The 19,021-nt window shown below is 39.6% G+C and overlaps 1 protein-coding gene across 1 annotated transcript; it reads left to right on the plus strand.

Annotated features, from left to right (window-relative positions):
* Positions 1-590: 590 nt before the first annotated feature.
* CALHM1 (calcium homeostasis modulator 1) lies at positions 591-12,317 on the plus strand. The gene is made up of 2 exons (XM_063433619.1): positions 591-1,464; positions 11,267-12,317. Exons 1-2 carry the CDS (start codon positions 916-918, stop codon positions 11,729-11,731), a joined length of 1,014 nt encoding a protein of 337 aa, XP_063289689.1. The 5' UTR covers positions 591-915; the 3' UTR covers positions 11,732-12,317.
* Positions 12,318-19,021: the final 6,704 nt, after the last annotated feature.

Genomic DNA, 19,021 nt, shown 5'->3' on the forward strand with positions numbered 1-19,021 from the left:
GAATTATAGTCAAATCGTGCAGAAATGTATTAATTCAACTATTCTGAAGCTACCTCTCCCATAAACTATTCAGATGTTGTGATGACATGTCTTGTTAAAACTGCTTGTCTTGTTTTACCTATTGTACAGCACTGCAGAATTTCTTGGCACTATATTATTATTATTATTATTTTATTATTTATATAGCGCCATCAGGTTCCGTAGCGCTGTACAATGGGATATACATAATTAGAATTCTGGTTCATCTTTTAACACATTTTTCCAATTCCATTAATAAAAGAAAAACATATAGAACAACTTTACTGTCGATATAACCTGACTTGTAAGTATTATCTGTTTTCTTTTGAAACCTAAAGTTCGAACATCAATGTTGTGTTTCCAGAAAGCCATAGCTGTAACACCTAGAATATTATGCTATTTTAGGATTCTAATGGTATCCTGTTCCCTGAACATTCAGGAGCGAGACAAATTGTGAGCCAGCTCTATCCAGATTTTACATATATGTCTGTGCCCTGCTACAAGGTGTGGCTTTTTGTTGTTTTGTAGGAGTGGAATTGTCATACGTACATTTGCAAACAGCTTTACATCAAACAGCTTGCAGAGAGGAACTGAGATTCTAGACATCCAATAATATACTAACCTCATTTAATCTAGAACCATCTCAATGGGACATGAACAGAAATATTAGACAACAGAAAAACACGAAGACAATAATAATCAATAGAATGCAAGTGGCAGATGGTATCTAAAGATAAACCCACACTAATTCCGTTTGTATCCATCGACAACTGATAACCTGTTAGATCAACACAGTGGAACAAAAATATAAACAGAACAACAAATTGAGAGTAGAAAGAGAATTTAACTTATTTTAATTTTTTTTTTGTCGGAGAAGAAACTAAGCTCAGAACCAAAATGGATAAATTTCGGATGATCTTCCAGTTCTTACAGTCCAACCAGGAATCCTTCATGAATGGAATATGTGGTATCATGGCACTGGCTAGTGCGCAGATGTACACAGCATTCGATTTCAATTGCCCGTGTCTTCCAAGCTATAACTTGACTTACGGAATGGGGGTGCTCTGTGTTCCGCCGATTGTGCTATTTCTACTTGGGTTTGTCATGAACAATAATGTGTCTATGTTGGCAGAAGAATGGAAGAGGCCCACCGGGATGAGGCAAAAGGACTCCGCAGTCCTTCGTTACATGTTTTGTTCAATGACGCAGCGAGCATTGATTGCCCCAGCGGTTTGGGTATCAGTAACTTTATTGCACGGAGAGTGTTTTATATGTGCATTTAGCACTTCAGTGCCCGTTGAAAAACTCGGTAACATGACGGGAGTCACCCTATCTGAAAAGGAAATTAAAAGAATATTGGCCAGGATTCCTTGCAAAGACATCTATGATGGGCATCACATCATCGGCCAAGAAGTGGCTTCTCGGTACCTGCGCTGTATCTCTCAGGTAAGAATGCATAGTTACATTTTGACTTGTATATGTAGGAAGCAGTGTGGATTGGGGGACAGAATAAAAAGGAATAAAAGGGAATCATGACGTCACACATGTCATGTGTCCTTAAGGGGTTAATAATAGAATTTGAGAAGGGACTATTGGTTATCAAATCCTCATCAAGGATATGATGCATTAGTTAACCTATTTTCATTGGGAGTAAATTAAAGCTTTGGGTCATTTTGTACATAAGGGTTTTCAGTTCTGTGAAACTTACACATCTCACTGTTACGTTGATAAACCCCACTGTATAATGTAGGTAAGGACAATACAACTTAAGAGAGGGTGACAAGGAAAAATAGGACAACTCTACATGGTCTAAGATGTATTGCAGATTGAGTGTTATACAGCTTGAATTACTGTGTAGTTTATTAATTAAGATAAAAAAGTGTCTTTGTTATCTTCTTCACATAATATAACGTTTGAAACACTGACAAAGTAATGTCAGCTAAATGATTGAAATCAATAGCATTCTTTTATCTAAACGTCCCTGTGTTATTTCAAGATAAATAACTTTTTTTAATTCATTTTTTTTCTACAAAATTGTGCACTCCCTACAGATTAAAGAATGGGGTCAGCTTGTTAGTCTAGTCTAGTCTAGTTAGACTTTGAGAAATCTATATCTGCTTCTTAGTTCTTTAAAATTATTCTAAATATATTTTTTTTATATAATATATTGGACAAAACTAACCTAATAAAAATTGACAAAAAATATTGCAATGCATCCCACAGCCTCCCCAGTGATAACCTGTTTAATACTCTATGGCTTGATGCATACTCTTTTGGAAATTGGGCATTGGAACCTGCCCATCCTCAGAATTTTGGGGAGGACTCCCAAACACGCGCCTTGTCTGTTTGAATACTTTGATAACTCACAGTAATATTTTAATTGCAGATTGCTTTCTTCTATTTTAATGGCATATCAGCCCATAAAATCATCTTATATGTGATTGTTACTCAAATAAAAATAAAGAATGAATGTACTTTTAAAGAGACATTAGAGTCACCAGAACCACTACAGCTTAATGTAGTGGTTCTGGTGTCTATAACATGTCCCTGCAGACTTAACACTGTAAACACTGACTTTTCAGGGAATAGGCTGCAGCCACTAGATGTACTTCCTGTGTAAGTGTTGCACAGTGTGCAGCACTGACGTTCACCATCTCCAAGCTCTGCAAAAAGGTGCTGAATGTTCCTCACAAAGATGCATTGATTCAATGAATCTCCATTAGGAGATATTGATTGGTGCTTTTGTTGTGAATGCGCAATAGCCTCCCAAAGCTGTCCTATGGGAAGCACTGGATTGGCTGAGATCACCAGATGATCTCAGTCACAGAGGCGGAGCCAGGGACCTAATGCTGCATTGCACATGTTTGTATTCTTAACACTATAGTGTTCCTTTAACTACTTAGTTAATCTCTATAGTAATATGTTCTGAATTAATATTAGTTATAATAATAGATCATGGCATTAATCCAGAAACATATATGTTCTTTTATGGAGATAAATAAAACTAGCACATCTGTAATTACTATCATTGGCACCCGCCGATATTTTTCCAGATAAGGGCAACAATTAAATATTACCCTAGTTACAAATGATGTACCCACGGGAAACCTGAAATGACTCAACCAGGCCTTTGGTGGGTGTAGGCACTGATTGCAGAGGAAGATTTAAGACAAACCGCTTCAACACATTGGATGTGAATTAAAAAATATACTAAAGGGAAACTTTAAGCAACATCACCACTACAACTCTGAGTAGTTCTTATGTTGTCCGCTGTAAGACCAGTGGCATAACTACCACGGTTGCAAGGATTGCAGTGGCAACCGGGCCCGTCACTCGAGGGGGGAAGGCACCACTGCAACCCCTGCCACTGTGGGCCAACTGCACACCTTTAGGGCTGGTGCACTGTTGCACCAGCCTGGGTCCCACGATCGCAGGCTGACCAGCAGGAGGTGAGCGATGTGTTGTGCTGCTCCCCTTCTGCCTGTTTATAGCGTGGCCAAGCGCTCTAAAAGGAAGTGCTCACTGAAAGACTTCCTGTCAGACCACTTGGGGGGAGGCAGGGTGCCCGTGGTTTCTAGTTACGCCTCTGTGTAAGACCATACCCTAGGCCTCACCATTGTAAGCGGTTTGAGAAAAAACAGGACTCTCCGTGGTAGCCAGAAAAGACAGCCCATTCCTTTCCTTTCTGTTAAAAAAACAAAAAATTCACGTTTGTATTATCAATGTTACAACGAAACCCGACATGAAAGGCCCTGACCAAATTGTAGTAGGCAATAGGAAGTTAAAACTTAAAGGGACACTACAGGCACCCAGACCACTTCTGCCCATTGGAGTGGTCTGGGTGCCAACTCCCACCACCCTTAACCCTGCAAGTGTAATTATTGCAGTTTTTATAACGTCGGTGGGGGCGGAGAGTAGACGGAGCCTGACCCAGAGCCGAGGGACATCGGTGCTGAATTCAGCTAAGTCACTGAAAGGGGTTTTAATCCCTTCATCAACATGGGATGGGGGGGTGGGAGGGAGAGGGGCACTGTAGGGTTCTGCAGTGCCAGGAGGAGTGTCCCTTTAACTTTTAATAAGTATAAAATAGACATAAATCACAAAAACACTCAATATAAGTGGAAAAAAAATATATGCAAATTGTAGCTAAATAAGAGTAAATAAATAGTAAATATAAATGCTAAATATAATAAATCGAATACAGCTTGTAGCACTGTGCAATGTAAGAGGACTAAGACAGACAAAAAAAGCTGTCAGATAATCACAAGTACGGAGTAATATGTCTAAAAGGACCACTATAGTGCCAGGAAAACATACTCTTTTCCTGGCACTATAGTCTAAATAGCTGCCCTCAGGGTCCCACTCCCGCTGGGCTGGATGGAGAGGAAGGGGTTAAACCCTTACCTTTCTCCATCGCCGGGCTCCCTCGGTGCTGGAGACTCTCCTCCTCCTTTCCCCGTCATCGGCTGAATGCGCATGCGCGGCAAGAGCCGTGCGCGCATTCAGCCAGTCCATTGGAAAGCATTCGCAATGCTTTCCTATGGACGCTGGCGTCTTCTCACTGTGAAAATCACAGGGAGAAGCGCAGAAGACAGCCACTAGAGGCTGGATTAACCCATAGGTAAACATAGCAGTTTCTCTGAAAGTGCTATGTTTACAGCAGAAAGGGTTAATCCTATGTGGACCTGGCACCCAGACCACTTCATTAAGCTGAAGTGGTCTGGGTGCCTATAGTGGTCATTTAATTGTACTTTTTTGTTACAATTTATTGTTTACTTTGCTTACTTACTATTTGTATGTAATTTTTAAAATTTATTTTGAATGTTTTTTGGTGACTTACGTATTTTTTCATACTTATTAAAGATTAAACTTCCTGTAGTCTGCTACAATTTGGTCAGCGTTTTTCATGTCGTTTTTTTTTTTTTTGTATTTCATATAGCCAGGGTTAGGCCCTCCTTTGCCCTTTGACCTTTACCTCCTGGCTCCCATCCTTTTCTTATTGTATTATCAATCAATCAATCAGTCAATTTATCAGCCAGGTTAGGTGGCAGTGACTGTCTTAGTGTGCTAGTCTAACACAACCCCAGTGCTCTCAGCTTATGATATCACCAATTCACCATATTATGGCATCGTAAAGGGAAAAAAACACACAACCCAAATCTAACTGTGAGTTATTGTATGGTTGTGCAAGAGAAATCCATTTTGTATCTGTTTGAAAACGCTATCCATGCGCAAAGGAAAAATAAAAATCAATATTGTAGGCACAATAGGCATTATGCTTCTTAAAGTGAAACCAACACAATACCTTGACACCTGACACATATTTTTTCACTTCAGTGTGTGAATACCTGTCGGAATAATTCACCAAAAAATGTATCATCAGAAAGGTGGGTAGCTAATTTGGGGAAATATCATTAAAGTTCACTGTATTTTCAACTCAGCTATTAGGCATTAAGTTTGACATTCACCAGTGCATTCCTGACTATGTCTGCGGGTTACACAATGCGCCACAGGCTCCGTTTCCTCAAACATGCTGTCTCGCAACATATCATTGCAAATGTATTTTTTTCGCCTGAAACCAGCAACAGCAGCTTATTACACGACATAAAAATACATTCCCACGAACTAACAATGTAGGTCAATAACATGTAATAAAAATACTTATTGTACTTCTGAATGATACAACCTTTCATTTCAGAATAATGTGAAAAACAAAATGATGGCATCTGGCAAATCGCAATTACTTGACTTTATTTATATTTTTTAATTATATATACAGTAGTGTTGCACCCCTAGTGCCCTCCTGCCCATAATTAAACAAACACTATAATGTCAGGAATACAAACATGTATTTCTGACACTATAGGTCAAAATAGCTATTTAGACCCCAGCCCCCATTTACCACCAGTTACTCACTTTATTCCAGTGCCATGCAGGTCTGTTGCGACTGGCTCCGTTCACACTCTGCCCCCCTGGCTGAGATCATCACACTTGATGATCTCAGCCAATCCAATCTTTGCCAATAGGAAAGCACTGAGAGGCTATCATTCATGCGCGACTGTGCTAATCAGCATCTCCTCATAGAGATACATTGACTCAATGCAGCTCTACGGGAACGTTCAGCACCTTCACGCAGAGCACAGAGGCACTGAACGTGACCTAGGAAGCACCCCTAGTGGCCGTCTGAGTGACTGTCACTAAAGGTGTTATCGGCACCAATGTAAACACTGTCTCTTCTCTGAAAAGGCAGTGTTTACAGTAAACTAAAGACCACAAGAACAATTACATTAAGCTGTAGTTGTTCTGGTGACTATAGTGTCTGTTTAATGATAATTGTTATTTATTTTAAAAAGGAAATTAAGCTATTTTAGCTATTTATAAAACAAACACAAAAAAAAGCCAGACAGTCAAACTATTCCAATTACCCTTATTTTCAATTTTTTTATATTTATAAGTTTACAGTTTAGTAAACAACGCTTAGCAACAGAGCTGGGCAGATAGAATAAACCTAGGACAATGGAATACAGAGAACTGAGTGTGGTCTTTGCTCATACTACCTCACTGAGCACAAGATGCCCTTGTTCTTCCCTGCAGCTCCCAGCCTCACGGCTCTGCCAAGCTCTGCCAAGCACCACACACGGGCTGCCCATCTGTAGAGGCAGACACAGGGTCGTATGTTCAAGGTAGCAAAGCCAGGGGTTTCATGCTAAACATAGATTTTTTTTTTTAATTCTTTATTTTTGACGTGCAGATATATATCACAGGCAGGTAAGAGGTGCCCCAAAAGCAATCCTCCAACTTATCCCACGCTCAGCATGCGGGGCACAAGATGAACAGGCACATTTTATAATATTAACAGGTAGAGACAGTCGCTTGGGTAGGTAGCTAAATAATTAATTCAGGTTAAATCTTTACGTTGGCTATGCTTTTGATATCTAAACGTTAGATACACCGCTTTAGTGCTATTAGTGAACAATTCTGGTACACAACATATTTCGTGTGAGTAGTGTAACGCATTATGAGTAGGCAATAAGCATGCATCGATTAGCAGTAGGATGAAGGTAGCTACTATGCTTTAAATTACTAAACAATGCTGGCACATTGGTTTTCGAGGGGCCGGAATTAGCCATGGAGGGGAGCTTGGCGTAGTCCGCGTGTGGTTGTCTATACCTGGGTGGTGTTGCGGGCTGAGTGTGGGGTGGGCGGGTGGTCTGTCTTTGCGTCGGTGACAGGCTTAGTTCGTGCAGGCGGTAACAGTCGGTGCGTGGGTTACCTCTATCCCCCCTGTGCCGCCGTTGTCATTGCTGGTTTAATTGGCTGCGGGGGTGGGTAATAATGATGCCGCTTTGTAGTGTAGCCGGTTCTGGAGGCAGGAGCCGCGTTGTTAGCCGTGGGCTCCGGTGTTGGGTGCTGGTCCTCCCTTCATCTCTTGCGCACATGGCGCCCGCCATCTTGGGTCTAGCGGAGTGACCCCGCAGCTTCAGCTGCGGCTTCCCGGTCAGGGCTCCAGTGTGAGGACCGGGATTACCCCCCCGGTCCATAGGGGGGGAACAGGACCGGGTCTATACAGATTCATGTCTCAGGGTGGGTGCTTTGCTGCAGGATAGTGGGGCAGCGGCCGTCTGCCCCACTCACCGCCGGAGAAGGCCTCAGATAGATGTGCTAAGATTTCTCCTCCAGGGGACTGTAGCTCGTGAGCCAGCCTCTCCCTGGATCCAGCAGTCCCCCTATTGTAGAGAACGGTGCTGTCGGTCTGCTTTTCGCTTTAAAGACATGGTTTTTGGTCGTTTTTAGTATGGAGTTGCAGGAGCTCTGTTTGCCTGCGACCGTCCAGCTCGGCGGTCCGGCCCCGCCCTAAACATAGATTTTATAACTCATGCCTCTTGCATGTTAAATTACTACATAATTACCTCATTTTTTAACTTTGTAACCAAGAGGGTCAGTGGAAAGGCTTATTGGAAGATTTGGTATTGGAAGCGAATAAATAAATAAAAACTAATAAATAATACAAATTGCAATATTAGGAGAAAAGTAATATTTCAAGTGATAGATTTTCAAGAGATTAACAGCAAAACAGTGCTTTCATTAGACTAGGGCAGGGGTAGGCAACCTACGGCACTAGTGCCGTGCACGGCACTCGAGGTGTCTTTGCACGGCACTCAAGGCTGCTAGAGCCAAACAGGCTCTGGCCTATCAGGAGTCCCAGTAAAACTTCAAATATCTGCTAATACGAAAAGATGGTGAAGGACACTCCTCAATTTAAGCATTGCAGCACATAGAGGAAATGATCTCAGATCACTTCCTCCAAGCACTTGTGAATGGGAATCCACAACGTAGTAGAGCAACCTGCAGCTGCTGTTGCAGCTCCTGTCTTTGACCTGTACCAGGCCAGCCTGGTCCCCACTGGAACCCAGGGAAGCCAACCATACTGCTAGATATACACAGATATTGTGGATCAAACCAAGTGTTTATCTGAGTATCTGCTCCTTTCCAAATTGTTAAAATAAATGCGTGCACGTTTTGAAGTAAATTACACTGAGACACAGGTATCAGGTTAATAAAAAACTTCGGAATGTTTACTCAGGGGGCGGCAAGCCCCTTATAAAGGCAAAAAATACATCATATGCAAAAATGTAGATAACAGAGAGAATACATCTCTAATTGGTTACGTGTCTTATCTAATGCACATTCTACGAGGCGTGATGTCACCATCATCCCGGGATTTTACTCCGGATGTAGGTGCCATCTTGTTACACGAGGTAGTTAGTCGGTGGGAGCGGGTGCTCTAGCAGCCATTTTGAGAAGATATTGAATACAGGTATACACAGTAAATAGACATTTTTACTATCACTAATTTACATTCATAACACAGAAATGAAGAATAACCCTCCCCTTATACAAATAATACGAACAGCCCACACACAAACATACACACAATCTGCACAAACGTAACCCGCTAACAATCCACATACATGCACACAAACCCCACATGCAGCCTTTCACATGCAATACCCCAAACAGCCCACACACACTACCAAACACACAATGTGACATATCCATCCACACACAATTCCACAAGCAGCCCTCATACACAGCCCACATTCATATGTATCATACACAATACCATAAACTACTAATGAACATATACAATATAATAGCTCATATACGCACAAATACAATGATGCAAAGCAACTGCAGTAAAAATAACACAAACAGAATACGTCAGCATACACACCTAAATTTAAAAAAATAGGACCGTCACGCTACGGGACATCACAATCCTATATCGGCACAGTGCTGCTAAAAGGTTGCCTACCCCTGGACTAGGGCATTTCAAGAGACAACATCCAGGTCAGCCCATCCGCAATAACACCTCTGGGCAGTCATATTTTCTGCAGTGCCACACGTAACGAGCCTACAGCTCAAAATAGCTGTACAATGCTAATCTTGGTGGGTGGGTGGGTGGGTGGGTTGAACAGCCCCGAGAGAGGAATGCATTAGCTGTCACAAAGTGACAGTCACACCTTCCCCAAGTCGCCACCACACCACCTTAGGTCGACACTGTTGTCAGTATTGAAACTGCTTTACAGATCTATTGTGCTTTAACATAATTCTTCTTTGTTTTTGCACTACACTCTAACTTACAAAATTAGGAGAAGATCAGTAAATGAAACAGAAGACCAGGTTGAGTGTTTTCTAACTATGGTGGCACAATCAAAGATTAATGCTAAATGTCTACAGGAGCCCGACATGTAAATCCGGCCTTGAGCCTCACCACACAGTATGAAAGGCTTAGAGAAGATATCTCTAAAATGAAAGGGACACTCCAGGCACCCAGAACAGTTCTGCCCATTGGAGTGGTCTGGGTGCCAACTCCCATCACCCTTAACCCTGCCTGCAAGTGTAATTATTGCAGCTTTTATAAACTGCAATAATTACATTGCGGGGTTAAGTCCTCCTCTTATGGCTGTCTATCAGACAGCCACTAGAGGGACTTCCATGTTCTTAGAACACGAAAAGTGTTTTAAACGACGATGGACGTCCTCACTTTGTTCATGAGGACCTCCAGCGTTGCTGAAATCCTCATAGGAAAGCACTGAATAATGATTTCCTATGGGGAGGTCTAATGCGCGCGCATGGCCATTGCGGCACATGCGCATTAGGTCTCCCCCGCTGGCTGACTTCTGCGGGGGAGGAGCATGGGCGGAGCCTGACCCAGCGCCGAGGGACATCCGCGTTGGATTCAGGTAAGTCACTGAAGGGGTTTTAATCCCTTCAGCAACATGGGATGGGGGAGTTGGAGGGAGAGGGGCACTGCAGGGTATATGCTTTCCTGGCACTGGAGAGTCCCTTTAACCCCTTAAGGACCAAACTTCTGGAATAAAAGGGAATCATGACATGTCACACATGTCATGTGTCCTTAAGAGGTTAAGAGGGAATGCTAAAAAAAAAAAATATTCGTAAAAAGTGATAAAAGGTGATCTAAGGATAAAAATCTGGAGATAGCTCACTAAATTGATCTTCCTCTGAATAGCCAGTCTGAATACATTAACAAACTCTGTAAAAGCAAAAGTTAGAAAAAAACCTGAGCGGGTCTAACTGAAGGGCAAGCTACATGGTTTCTCTACACTTTTGCCCGTTCTCAGAGTTTTCATACTCTCTGTTTTTGTTGCTTTAACAAACTCTTCCTGGAAATTTATTTAGCCGTTTTGTGAGCATAGCATTTATATGGTAATATGAACAGTTATGAGTGATTCCATGAATCTCCTAAAACTAAGAGTTGGCCTAGCAGAATGGCTTCCTCTATTCACAAACATCAGTGGTAATATCACACGGGTTAGTGAGCAATAGCCCACATCCCACATCAATGAACGAGGGAAGGGTCAGATGGACAGTTGTAGAGTTCAGGCATAGTTCCAGAGTCAATTTAAAAGCTGTTAAAATGCACTTCTGGACTATCGTATGACATTCAGGGTGAATTTCACAGGTTCTGGATGGGTTCCAACTAAAGGACTAATTCAGGGCAAGTAAAAATAGTCTTGCAATACTTTTAAAATGTATACATTTATTGAAATCAACTATTATATGTTTGTCATTAGATGACCACACTTTCTTCATTCCAAATTTGCTAGAGAATAGACAAACAAATTAAATGTCAACACACCAACAAAATCGCTGTTTTTTGCTCTGAAAAAGTTAATAATAATGTGGATAAACTAATAACAGACCATTTTCTCTCTCCTCCTAGGCAGTTGGCTGGACCTTTGTCCTCTTGATGACCTTCTTTGCATTCCTTGTCCGTGCCATTCGGCCTTGTTTTACCCAAGCTGCTTTCTTGAAAAGCAAATATTGGTCTCATTACATTGATATAGAGCGTAAGCTATTTGACGAAACCTGTACAGAACATGCAAAAAGCTTTGCAAAGCTGTGCATCCAGCAGTTTTTTGAGACAATGAACAAGGATATAAGCATGGGCCATTCTCACATCTTGGAGAAGACCAGTATGGAGCAAGAAGAGAATGATAAACTTTTGGGAATCACTAGCCAAGGCACTATGAACAAACTTCTGAAAAACTGGCATAAGTGTAAGCCCCCACTTAATTTGAATAATTACGAGAACCAAAATGGAAATGGCTGCATCAAAGAAAATCATCAATGTAATGGAATAAATGTCCCTAAGAAAGAATTTATAACATATTATAGCAAGGTATGACAACTGAAAAACGATGGAAGACAGAAGAAGTCCTTCCTTTATGGAATAGGAAGCCATTGATCTTTCTATGGGCTCTAGGTGCAGATCAATGGAACATGAAATTAAACGGGACTAAAGTCAAGTGATGGAGAATCATGCAAGTTGCTGCCCACTGTGAGCTTTTGAGTCACATGTTGACCAACCACTTCTAGATTCATCACTGGTATTGCGTGAGAAACAGCCAACATGATATGCCTTAATATGGCAATGAGGGTCTACCATTTATCTTGAAAAAACACATTGTGTCATGGTTGAATCCCACATCCAATACTTGTGTACAATAATTTTATCTTCATAGAAAACTCTTACCTTAGTGATGTTGTAAGATATACATTTGCCAGTAGTTAACTGGCTTGACTGTAAACTTGTCAACTTAACTAGTAATCTTAATTAAGCAAAAAACTGTCCAAGACTCCATAAGAGGTGAGAATGAAGAAGTTTAGTTAAAGAACGCAGAACATTCTCAATAAATAGTGATCAGACATTTTTAACATACACAAGCTCACATCAATATCTAAAGCAATGGATTGATCCAACCAAAATACAAATACTGAGCTAGCTTTTTTTTTTTCAGAATTGCTGTGAGTGTATATGTTACAGTAAATATAAATGATGATCCTTTAACATTTTTACAGACAATGGGCACCAAAAATAAAAGGGAACTGTTGTAATCAGAACATATTTCAGAGCTCTATCTTAGATGAATGCTATTAAAATTATTACTTTATTTAAGTGACAGTATTAAAGAGACAATCTTACAAAGTCCGTGTGGTTTGTACAACCATTAAATGTTAACGTTGTATTTTTTCATTGCTCAATACTTTGTTTTTCGCTGAAAGAGATGGTTGTTTTGTTGTAACTTGTGACTGATCACGTCTGTTTTTGTTACATTACTGTGTTTTTCTCAATAAAGTGTTAGTTTTAGTTTTTATAGCAAACAAACATTGCACATTTTATTTTTCGTGCTACCGTACTACAGAACCCAATTTAAGGATTCCGAGGGAGTTGGTGGTAATTAAGGAAAGAGAAAATGTTTGAGCAGTCTGTCCTTCCAACGTTTTGCTAACTAGAAGTGAAAAGTTGGACTTCAAAAACTCTTGTAGTTCTGTGGAGTTTGATTTGAGAATCAGCGTCCACATAAACACTTTATATAGTACATTCAGTCCTCAACTGTCTGACCATTAGCAGTTTATTTGCTGTGGAATCCTGTAATCAGTAACAATATACACCACAGTTCTTTGCGTCTTTACTTGCTAAAGTACATTACAGGTTAAGTGAATGTCTCTGCAGGCATATTTTCATGACAGACGGTAGCTTTTTGCAAATACCCTTATAAACACCTCTGAGCTGTCAAGCACACATTCCTCCCCACTCATTTTGAAGCATTTGATTGGACACATTGATGATGGCCTCATGGGAGGAAGGTTGGCATTGCTGTAAGAAAATGCTCATGTAGTTGGAACAAAGGTGAGTTAAACTGGTTTTAATCTTTGAAGTGCTGAAATGGTGATTAGTTATGTAAAGTACACTCAAACTAGTGAATGTAATCGGTTTTTTTTGTTTGTTTGTTTGTTGTTGTTTTTTTTTTAACATCTAACCTAAGAAAAATAATGGGGGTTTAGTTACAGTATTTGATCATACATTACGTAAGCCTGCCGCAACGCCAACGTACCCCATTCCTGGCAGGTCCTATCCTAGGAATCTGATTCCTACTCTTATAAGATTATCTCATATATAATTTTTGTAATAAAAAAAACAAAACTTTCAGGTCTCAAAATGTCCACCAGCCACTAGAATGTCATCTCTGGTGAGTGTGCCATGGACCCTCCAGACTTGCAGTGGCAAGTAACTTTTAGGGTCCGGCTAAAAGTATAGTACTTGGAATGTTAGACCCTGTTTATATATTATATTTTATCTGGAGTGATCCTTTAAAGTGATTCCCGCTCAAGCTAAATAAAGTTTTAGAAGGGCACGAGACAGTCCACCAGGATCCAGCCATGCCCCCTGCAAGGGAAGAACTCAACCTCTTACGCGTGGGACCACATACATGGCTCAAAGATGCAGGACTTCACGATAGCCTGGGGCTACGGGGAGGACTTGCTCAGACACTGCCTCTTATCATCTAGCCACCCCCTAAGCCTGTTACTGAGCATGGGCATAGGCTGATCAGGGACTTTGCACTCCAAGCACACAGAGAGCTGGTGAGGTCAGCCACAAGCTGGGCTATTCCTCTGACATACCTGCCGGCACTTGCACCCCTCCACCAGACTTCGCTTACAGTGAGACCGACTATCTGGGACTTGATAACTTGAGCATTCCACATACCCACAAGCTATAGCTATAAATGCCTGAATGTACATAGTTACACATAGGGGCAGCTTATCACCTCCCGACATAACTAATAGCAGATACAGCACCACCAATGGCAGAAACATGCATGAGGCCTACACCTGGCCAAGACACACATCAGCTCGGACAAGTACATACGCACCTGACACACCTATTGCCATATTGATACAGGGGAAATGGGGCATGATCTAAGCCACACGCAAGCAAACACTTGGGGATGGGACTGGTGGTCGCTTAAGCCTGTAGATCTAGCATTAAACCTAAACGGTTATACTGCAACCACAAATAACTAGCCTGTCACACTCAGTTCTTCATAGGTACCAGCACCGTAGCCCACTTACGCACACCCAGCATGCTTTATCGTGTTAAGTGCCACATGTTAAGGCACATCCAGTTAGACAAAAGGTGCACCATTATAACCGTGTGGCTGCCTAACTCTGAAGTTTCATTTATTTACCGCTATAGCATATGTCTCTTGTTTCTCTTACTTAACCCCTCTCGTACTTTTCCTGCCACTAATCTTCTTCCTCATATAATATACAATTGTGCATGACTCCTCGTACACCCCAAATGTTAAACGTGATCCATAGCCTGAGGATTGCCGTTGGGGTACATCAGGTGTGTTTGTTATCTCGTATGCACTGAAAAAATACGGAATAAAAAAATATATATATATTTTTTAAATAAAGCTATTTTCAATTAAAACAGGTTTCATAAACGTAGGAAAGGATAGAGAATAGTCTGGGACAAACCGAGGTCGAGGGAGCCAGGAAATAGGTAAGTGAATAAACAAGCTGAGTCAAAGGGATGGAGAACACAGAATAATCAAAGTCAGAGCCAAGTCAAATACCAATAAACCAAACCAGAGTATGCACTATAGGTACAATCAAACTGGAACCACTAGGGCAATGATTCATTGCAAATTAGTCCTTTTTATAGTTTGACTCTTTAAGTGATGGCCACGCCCCCAAAACGTACGAACTCGAAAGTTTCAGAGGGCTGTGACGTCATCGGCGGGCGGTGACGTCATGAAGTCGGCTCTCATGCGCCGCGTCATAAAAAGGGGTGGAGCTACCACGGCCAGCATCTGAACGGCCGAGATGAGAGGAGGGAATGTGAGGAATGTCCCCATCATGTGGGAGAAGAACCACAGGCTGGATCCCTGCCTGGGTAGTCACCACATGTACCCTGACAGATGTGGAGTGCTACAATCCCCACTCTGGGATTACTAGTAGGCACAATTCTTGTATATTTCATTTAACTTTTTGTAACTGAGAGTTTGAGATTTTAGGATTTTTTTATTTTTTTTTTTAAGTTATTTGATATTGCTTCTGGTGCACTTGTAGTAGAAATATTATATAATTGTAATATTTATTGAAGGCTTCTCCAATTGTGTCCGGAGCTAAGAGACTATTCTTATTTACAAATAATTTGGATACTCTATTATTTGCTTTTTTTTCCTCCTCAATCTATTAGATAAAATCTTGTCTGCTCTATTTCCCTTAGCATAATATTTAATTTTAAGTCCTACCAGGTTTTTTATTGTTTTTTTAAATTGAATTTCTTTTTTTTTCTTTTTCTTGAATTTGTAATATTTTTGAGAATATCACATGGGGACGATCTAACTTATTTATTTATTTTTGAAAGATTAGATAATTGTATCTGTAATGCAGTTAGATCATTAGATATCTGTTTTTTCAATATTACATTCAGTTTGATTAAATTACCTCGTACCACTGCTTTGCACCTGCTCCAGTTGCTAATTATTGACGTATCTTCAGGATTATTTTCTTGTGTGAAGTAAGTACCGGTAATCGCTTTTTCGATATATTCTAAATTTTTGCATTTGTTTAAATGCCATTCATTAATTCTCCATGGAGGTCCAGCCGTATGACTATATGAACTTTAAAGTTCCATCTGGAGTATACAATGGTCTGACCATATATTGTCTTTTTTTTCACAATGTTTTACTCTCTGTGTCAGAGAGAGATTCCCCCATATCATGTCTATTCTTGAGTATGATAAGTGGACTCTTTTTATCCAAACTTGTGTCTCATATACAATTAAAGTCCCCCTTTTCACTTTTTCTACTTTTTGTAATATTTTTTAAGGAGTCTTACAGAAGAAACATTGGGTAGATATATATTAACAAAAGTAAAAATTTAGTTATTGAGTTTGCATACTATAATCATATATCGTTCTAATAAAAGGGTCAGCAACCTACGGCACGTGTGCCATGCATGGCACTTGGGGTGCCTTTGTACGGCACTCAAGCCTACCAGAGCCAAACAGGCACGGCCTATCAGGAGACCTTAGTGCAAACCGAGTGAGGATTGCAGGTGGTGAAGGCCAACCCTTAATGTACGCATTGCAGCAATGGCGAACAAAACCCCGCACTGGAGTAGAGCAACCCGCAGCAGCTATTGCAGCTCCTGCCCTTGATCTGTACCTGGCCAGCTTGTTCCATACTGGGTCCCAGGCAAGTCACCGACACTGCTAGATAAACGCAGAGCTGCAGAATAAACCCCCCACTCATACAAATAATAGAAACAGTCCACACACATAGTCCCCACGAACACAACACTGCAGACATCCACATACACGCACAAACACACATATACACATTTCATCCACACATAATTCCACAAGCAGCCCACATTCATAGGTATCATACACAACCATACACAATGCCACAAACTACTCATGAACGTATTCTATACAATAACAGCCCAAACAGGCACAAATACAACGCTACAAAATAACTGCAGCACCCACAAATAACACAAGCAGAATACGGCAACATACACACCTCAATTGAAAAAAATAGTCCCGGCACGTCAAGGGACTTCAAAATCTCCATTTGTTGAAAGATTGCCTACCCCTGTCCTAATACATCAATACATCAAAGACATTCATGGAGCCAATGTCATAGCCCATATATATAGACTTCAAGTGGAATTGAATGCAAAGCAAGGATGGTATGAGATAGAAAGATCTAACTCTGAAATGAAAACAATAGATTTATTTTTCATGGCTTGGGACCCAAAAACTATGTTGATGGATAAGCAAATAACAAAATTAAGTAAAACCCTAGTTTAAACTTTAAACTCTTTAAAAAAAAAATTATACAATTTCCAAAATCGAATTCCACCCTTCTTATCATTATATTTCTTGGCATATATAATAGATAAAAAGTGGATAAGATGCAGTATTACTTCTATAAACCAACTATTAAAGTAAGCAAAAATAAAGAAATTTTCAGATTTAGTCGAAGCTTTTAATTTACCGTCAGCTGAAGCGTTCAAGTTTTTTAAGAGTCAACAACTTTTTAGATAAACATCTGAATAAACAGAATACCAATCTAATAAAAAAAAATTAGAACACCTTTTTCAAATAAAAAACTAAGAAATAATGGTTACAAGAGCCTCGGCATTTATGACGCTTATTCAAAAAATTAGAAGTCCCCAAGCCTTATCAGTATGGGAGAAAGAGCTACATATAAAGATAAGTCAAGAAGATTGGTGCTCAAATTTATCAGAAATATATCCAGCAATAAAATGTCTCAACTTATTAGAAATTCAATATAAATTAGTAAATAGGTGGTAATTGGTCCCCACAAGACTATTTAAAATATCAGCGACCAACACATCTATATGTTGGAGATACCATACCGAAGAAGGGAATTATGTTTATGCTGGAGATGTCATCAATTAAAAACCTTTGGGACAAATTATTTGATTGGTTAGACACTATGCTAAAATTTATGTTGAATAGATCCCCACAGGTAGCTCTGGTACATTTGGACTGGCCAAACCTGAATTTATCAGAAAAATATCTTATAATTCACATCCTATTGGCTGTAAAAATAATAATCGCGAGAGATTGGAAATCCCAACTAAACCCTTCATGGAATAACATACTACATCAACTAAAATGCCAACTAAAAATGAAAAGTGCAATAAGTGGGATATATTAAATATCAATTAAAAAACAAAAAATATGGGAAAGTTGGTTAAATAAATTGACGAATACTTAACCATATATGTAGACCTAATTAAGCACATGTAGTATGTATAAGAAAATATGTTCATCACTCACTTATATCCTAAATAATGAGCATTAGGGGGATTTTTTGTTGTTTTGTATGTGGATTTTTGTTTTGTGTTTTTTTTTTAGTTTTTTTTTTTATATGGTACATGCTGTTTAATCTGACTACGATTAGAATAGAATAAGGACTCACTATGTAAATTGTAAGAAAATAGGATTATCAAACAAGTATAATATTACCAATATTTACATTGCATGTAAATGTTTTTTGGGGTTTTTTCCCCCGTTCTTTCCCTTTGTCATATGTAAATGTAAAAAAATCTAATAAAAAGAAATTGTAATTAAAAAAAAATATGATTTAAAAAAAAAAGTGGTACAGACATAAAAGAACCTATAAAAATGTAAAATATCAAAATATGTGTTTAAACAATACAAAGTAAGGGTTTTTAGGTCTAATACCCATAGAATTTCTCTTTTTCAAAGTGTATTAACTTATCATTCTCCATGAGGGCATGATTTTTTCTGTAACACAACATTTTAACAACCTTGGATCTTTCTTTAGATACTGTATGGTTTATGAAGCCTCTACTAATATTCCTATAATGTTCGGCTATGCTAATTTTTAGGTTTCCTTGTAGTCATACTTACGTATTGTAAGCCACATGGGCATTTCAGTAGATAGATCACATTTTGGAGTGGTATGTAATAAAATTGTTAGTCATATAGTTCTTTTGGGGTTGATTTTCTTCAAACTCATTTATTTGAGTGAAAAAACAAAGAACTGGACTGTCCAGTGACCTTAAATAAAATGTAACTTTTAATGAATTATCAATATAAAAAGATAGGTTTTTAATG

This window comes from Pelobates fuscus, chromosome 10 (genome assembly GCF_036172605.1).
Source record: "Pelobates fuscus isolate aPelFus1 chromosome 10, aPelFus1.pri, whole genome shotgun sequence".
NCBI lineage: Eukaryota > Metazoa > Chordata > Amphibia > Anura > Pelobatidae > Pelobates > Pelobates fuscus.